Source organism: Corylus avellana, chromosome 5 (assembly GCF_965113065.1).
Source record: "Corylus avellana chromosome 5, dhCorAvel1.hap1.2, whole genome shotgun sequence".
NCBI classification, from domain to species: domain Eukaryota; kingdom Viridiplantae; phylum Streptophyta; class Magnoliopsida; order Fagales; family Betulaceae; genus Corylus; species Corylus avellana.
The window spans coordinates 18,002,482-18,008,915 of record NC_142494.1 but is presented as its reverse complement, the minus strand read 5'-3'; the positions used below and the strand labels follow the sequence as shown (position 1 = coordinate 18,008,915).

At 38.3% G+C, this 6,434-nt stretch overlaps 1 protein-coding gene across 1 annotated transcript; it reads left to right on the top strand.

Annotated features, from left to right (window-relative positions):
• On the top strand, positions 1–2,146 carry LOC132181054 (GRAS family transcription factor). Its single transcript, XM_059594099.2, has one exon. The coding sequence runs from the start codon at positions 470–472 to the stop codon at positions 1,781–1,783; it is 1,314 nt and encodes a 437-aa protein (XP_059450082.2). The 5' UTR covers positions 1–469; the 3' UTR covers positions 1,784–2,146.
• Positions 2,147–6,434: the final 4,288 nt, after the last annotated feature.

The window sequence follows — 6,434 nt, the reverse complement described above, 5'->3', positions numbered from 1 at the left end:
CAAGACAACCCCTCCTCCTCCTTCTAGATTATTCCCAAGAATCCAAAGAAGCCAATTAATTGAGTCTAATCAAACCAACCCCTACAATTGTTTACAACACAAAAACAAACAAAGAAACGAACAAACGGACTTAACGAAAGGACGCAAGAGCGGAGTAGGTAATGAGGATTAGCTTTTGGATTGGATAGGATAGGAGAGGAGACCCCCATTTCTCGGCTCAAAAGTTCTTCGCCTTTTTCCGTCTGTCTCAGTCCACGGCCTCCCACTTTCTCTCTCACTTTCCCTCGTTTTCTCTCTCCCCAAACACCGCTTTCTGACACAACCCACCCTCTCTGCAAACTCCTCTGTTGTCACTCCCCTTGTTTTTCTCTCAAGCCTTTGTCCCTTTCCCCCCGAAAGCTATTCAACTTTTTATTCTCTCTTTCTCTCTCTCTCTCTCGCTCTATCTCTTTTCTATCTCTGATCGATCATGCTTCAAAGCTTGGTTCCGCAATCTCCAATATCGAATTCTAACCCTAATCCTAGCTCTAGCAATAGCTCCGCCATGAGGACGAAGCGCGTGGACCGGGATGATAGCTCCGGCGACGAGACGACGATGAAGCGGAGGACTTTCTTGAACGAGGCGTCGGTCTCCGGCGAGAAGGCTGTCGAGGAAGCGGAGGGGAGCGAGTCGAGCGGGCTGAGACTCCTAGGGCTTCTGCTACAGTGCGCCGAGAGCGTCGCTACGGAGAACCTCGACGACGCCACCGATCTCCTTCCCGAAATTGTGGAGCTCTCGTCCCCGTATGGCTCGTCGCCTCAGCGCGTGGGGGCGTACTTCGCGCACGCACTCCAGGCTCGGGTGATCACCTCCTGCTTGGGCACCTACACACCGCTGAGCTCCAAAAGCCTAACCCTAACCCAGTCCCAGAGAATCTTCCTCGCTCTCCAATCTTACAATTCCATCAGCCCCTTGGTGAAATTCTCTCACTTCACTGCCAACCAAGCCATTTTTCAAGCCTTGGACGGCCAACTGGACGTCCACGTCATCGATCTCGACATAATGCAGGGCCTCCAATGGCCAGGATTGTTCCACATCCTGGCATCCCGAAGTAGAAAGATCCGATCTATGCGGGTCACCGGGTTCGGATCCTCCTCAGAGTTGTTGGAGTCGACCGGCAAGAGACTTGCAGACTTTGCTACTTCGCTGGGGTTGCCTTTCGAGTTCCACTCGTTCGAGGGCAAAATCGGGAATCTGAAAGATCCGAGTCAACTCGGGGTGAGGCCGAGCGAGGCGATCGTGGTGCACTGGATGCACCACTGCCTGTACGACATAACGGGGAGCGATTTGGGAGCGTTGAGATTGTTGACTTTGTTGAGACCGAGGGTGATGACGATGGTGGAACAGGATCTGAGCCACGGGGGCGGGTTCTTGGCGCGGTTCGTGGAGGCTTTGCATTACTACAGCGCGTTGTTCGACGCGCTGGGGGACGGATTGGATGGAGACAGCGTGGAGAGGCATATGGTGGAGCAGCAGCTGTTTGGGTGCGAAATTAGGAACATCGTCGCTGTGGGTGGGCCCAAGAGAACCGGAGAGGAGAAGGTAGAGAGGTGGGGGGACGAGCTGAGGCGGGTCGGGTTCCAACCCGTCTCGCTTGGAGGGAACCCGGCGGCCCAGGCCAGCTTGTTGCTTGGGATGTTCCCATGGAAGGGTTATACTCTGGTGGAGGAGAACGGGTGCTTGAAATTAGGGTGGAAGGATCTGTCTCTGCTCACCGCCTCGGCGTGGCAGCCGTCGGATTGAATTGCTGTGATGGAATCCGATGAGTATAATTTGGATCAGGAACAAGTGGTGGGAGAGCATGGGGATCATCATGCTTTTGCTGCATTTAAATGTTGTGGAAGAGGAGGAGTTCAGAGAATTTTGTTTGTGTTTAATAATGATATACCATGGAGATATTTGAAGGTGGAAGCATCATCAAGTGAACTAGTCCTTGTTCACTTTTGTTGTTAATTCTTTGAACTTGTTCCTGTGTATTTGGAAAAAGGGGAAAAAACATAGAGAAACAAAAACGATCCTTTCTATTTGGAGGTAGAGCTTAGGTTTTAGGGGATTTTATAGGTGCTAAACTCGAGTGGTAGTCATTGAATTCTTAATTCCTTGTAATTGCTTGATTTATTTGAATATTTTACATGTAGACCTTTGTTAAATGTCCTAGAAAACATAAAATTTGGCTCCCTTTGTTAATATTTTGACTTAGAATATGGTTAACTATTTGGATTGTTTATTTTTTAAAACAGAAAAAAAAATGGAGAATGAAAAGCATCAACACTTTGATTCCTAGTTTTATTTAAGTATGGAGATTGCTCTTCCAACATAGGCTTAATCCCTGCAATGGCATGATTTATAAATGCACTTTTTTGGTATGTAAAATTGGGTTTGTTATATGATGATTAGACATCATGATTCATCGCTCCTATCAAACACAGAGATTGGGCAAAGGGTACTTTTCTCAAGTTTAATGGATACACTTACTGGAAAAAGAAAAGCAAAGGGTACTTTTCTCAAGTTTTATGGATACACTTACCAGAAAAAGAAAACCATAGTCTTATCATGATGAGAAATAATATTTCGTAGATTCATATAACTATGATGATGTTAATATCAACTATTAATTTTTATTTTTATAAGTTTTTGTTGATCTAAATGTTGATTTTTAATGTCATATTATCATAATTGTGTAAGAGATTAGCAATCCCATAAAAATTTACTAAATAGCATTATCATGATAGAGCCTCAAATTCAATTTCCATTTCGGACCTCAACAAATCTAAGAGTCTACACACCATTGGTAGTGGTAGCAAAGATATATAAAAAATAATATAGCAGGCACACCATTGGTAATGGTAGCAACAATATATAGTAAATATATAGCGTACAATAACAAAATAAAAAGAGCAACCACGTGACAAACCCACAAAGCACTACTTTTCCGTACAAATGAATTCAAACATGCGGTAAACAAAATTAATTTTAGAAGTCTCTCTTGTATCCCTACAAGAATGATATGGCTCTTAAAATTACCGTTTGATCAAAATTCAATAATAATCAATCACAAGTCCAATAGTGATTTTAAGAGCCACATCATTATTGGAATGACACAAAAGTGACACAAGAGGGATTTATAGCATTACTCGGTAAACCGTGGAGTTTGAAATTGAGCATTCTTATAGTAACGACCAAATTTTATTAGTCAAAATAATTAAAAATTACATTTTTTTTTTATATTTTAACTACTAATTTTTTTAAAGCACTCCCAACGGCCTCATTATTTTCGTTATCTGTTTTTATTATTTCATTTAAATATTATTTTTCAAAAGTTTTTTAGTATTTCTCTAACATATATATTTTTTAATGTTTGTCTTTTCCTAACCGTTAACGTTTGGGTTGAGCGTGAAAAAGAATAAAAATGATGGTAATTTTCTTTTTTTATTCTTTTGGTGAGCGAATAATACTCACCAATCACTCAACAAACAAGAATCACTATTTTGCTGAGGCTATGGGGTGGGTTTTTTTTTTTTTTTTTTATGGTGGTTTTTAGTGATTTGGCTCATCAAAATAATTAAAAAACTATTTTGATCAGTCTACTGGGGATGCTCTTAAAGCATCTAGGATTTTGATTATACAAGAGCTCTCTTAACTTATTAATAAATTATAATTGCATTTGACCCTTCCACAAAATATCCGTAGTGAAATAAAGTCAAATTAAAAAATTTACTATCACTTTATTTTCACTACCTCTTTATTTCTGGAGTCTATGATTTAATCTCTCGATTATTCTTATAATCTTATAATCAAATTCTATTGAGTATATTTATTTGAGTAACTCCTTACAAAAATGTTCAAGTCTGAGACTCAAAATATTCAATTCATATTAAACTTATCTCAAGAAGATATTTCTTATCTCATTAATTCATATTAAAGAGATTATTGATTCTATCTTGAAAAGTAGTGTTTTCAAAGTGCTATATGCAATCACTAAACGTATTGAGAATCTCAAAATCCTAAATACATTAAAGTGTCCTACACTTCACATTTAAGTTCACATTCCTCCCAGGATTGAGACTCAATGCTAAGTTGTTGTGGGTTCAAGTTATTCATTTGACGATGCAACAACTTTATTTATAACCAAAATGTTATACCAAAAAAAAAAAAAAGGTTTTAAAGTAGCACTAATCCAAGCAGTTTGTTCTCCCCTTCATCTGAGAGGTTTGGAGATTAGGAATCTGCTTACTTTTAATAAAGCTCTCTTGGGAAAGTAGCTATGAATATTCTATGAAGAGATAAGCTTTTTGGAGACAGGTGATGCATATGAAAATGAATTAGGATCATTTTCATTTCATTTGAACTGGAAAATATTTAGTTGGTTACAATTGAGCGGTATTTTGTCACCTCTAAAAGTGAAAAGGCAAAAATACTCTTCAAATATAACTAATTGGATCCTCTTCGATTCATTTGAATCAGAGAGGATCCTGTTCCATATGAAATATGGTAGTTTGGTGAGTAATTGGTGCATTAATGTTGTCACTATGCCATATGGGGGTTCTCAGCCTTTATATGTTCACTCCATATTTGGGCCATGAAAGATGGTCTAGATTGGTACTCTCAAAAACTAACCGAAAGGAAAGAGTGTACTTATTGATACTACAATTGAGATTAAGTGAAAGACAATTCCTTATAAAGCACTAAAAATTCTTTTAGCTTTTCAACGTGGAACAAAGTGAAAGACACAAATAGAGGGAAAGTTGAGATTTTCAAATATGAGGGAAAACTTATTTTCATGAGATTATTTCAACAAAATATTGACTACACGTGGCACTCATTTTAATAAAATGAGTCTTTGGAAACATATTACAAGAGATCGGGATGCTTTGTCTAGTTGTGTTAAAGTTGAGGTGAGAAATGCTTATCGAACTAGTTTTTGGCATTATGTTTTGTGTGGGAGTCGCTCTTTGAAGGACTCTTTTCTGGGGATATTTTGCATCGTAAGGGGTAAAGATGCTCTGGTGTCTGACAATATGTGTACCTACACCGATGAGGTGGATTGATACTCTTAAATTATATCAGATTGGTCAATGGCTAGGAGGTGGAGTCCATTACTTCTTTCTTCAGTACTTTGTGTTCTTGTAGGATGTGTCGAGGAGGTGAAGATAAATTTTGTTGAATTCCTTCGAAAAGATGATTCTTTGAAGTTAAAACTTTTTCCAAAGTCCTCATTTCCAACGCTAACTCCTCATTTTCTTGGAAAGGCTCATTTGAAGGTGACTTTCTTCACTTATGGTATGTTTGAGATTGCGTTATAGGGGCCTAAAAGTGCTTTTAACATTCAAAAAGTCCGTTTGAAAAAAATATATATATATTCGTTTAGTAAAAAATTTAAAAGCACTTTTAAGGGTCAAAAAAGTCTAAAAATTGTCAAAACACATTTTTGGTAAAAGCTTAAAAAATGAGGCTTTTGCCTAAAAATACTTTTTGATTGAAAAGCTCTATTCTTCAAACATAATCCCAAACAGAATCTTAGACAACAATTTTATGAAAAATGGTCACTCTAAATAATCTTTGCAAACGTCATATTATAGTACATTATAGTGATAAAATGGTGGTATATATGCAAAACGAGTGGGAAAACTCCTGATTATCTCCTCCTTCTTTGGGATATCGCCAGAGACTTCTGTAACTTAGTTTTTCAGATGTTTAAAGTGAGTTATGCGTAAACGTGTAGTGGATCTTTTGGGCCATTGGAAAGAAAGAGTCAGTCGGAAAGATCTTAAAATTGTTTGGAATTTAATCCCTTCACATTTACTGTGGTGCATTTGGAGAGAAATGAATGCTCAAAGTTTCAAAGATTGTGAAAAGACAAGTTCACGCCTATAACTTTGTTTCCCCAAATCTTTGTTTGAATAGATCTCTACAAACGCCTTTCTCAACATCTCTAACTTTGTGGACTTTTGTGCTCTCCTTTCTCGTTCTTGACTATATTGGGTATTTTCTCTTATATACTCCCAATATATTTGAGTTGCACCCCTTATGCTCTTTTATTGAACTACTTATAAAATAATCAGTGTAAAGAGTGGGGGCCACATACTCGTTTCTGTAAAACATGCCTCACCCTTCCACTCTCTTTCTAATATTTACCTTCAAGCAAAAAGAACCATTCCAATGATTCCCAACAACAGAACATATTTTTTAAGTATTATTTTCATATCATAGCCAAAAAAGAAAGAAAGAAAACTTAGTATTGTTTGAATCATTTTTATTTTTATTTTATTTTTTGCTCGGCTGTGGACCCCCCGACAAGGCATGAGTTGCCTGGTGGCTGCCAGAAACTGGGTGAAGACACTGTTTAAGCTCATGAAAACTGATCAACACTATGCGACGCCAGAAGATAGTAGTA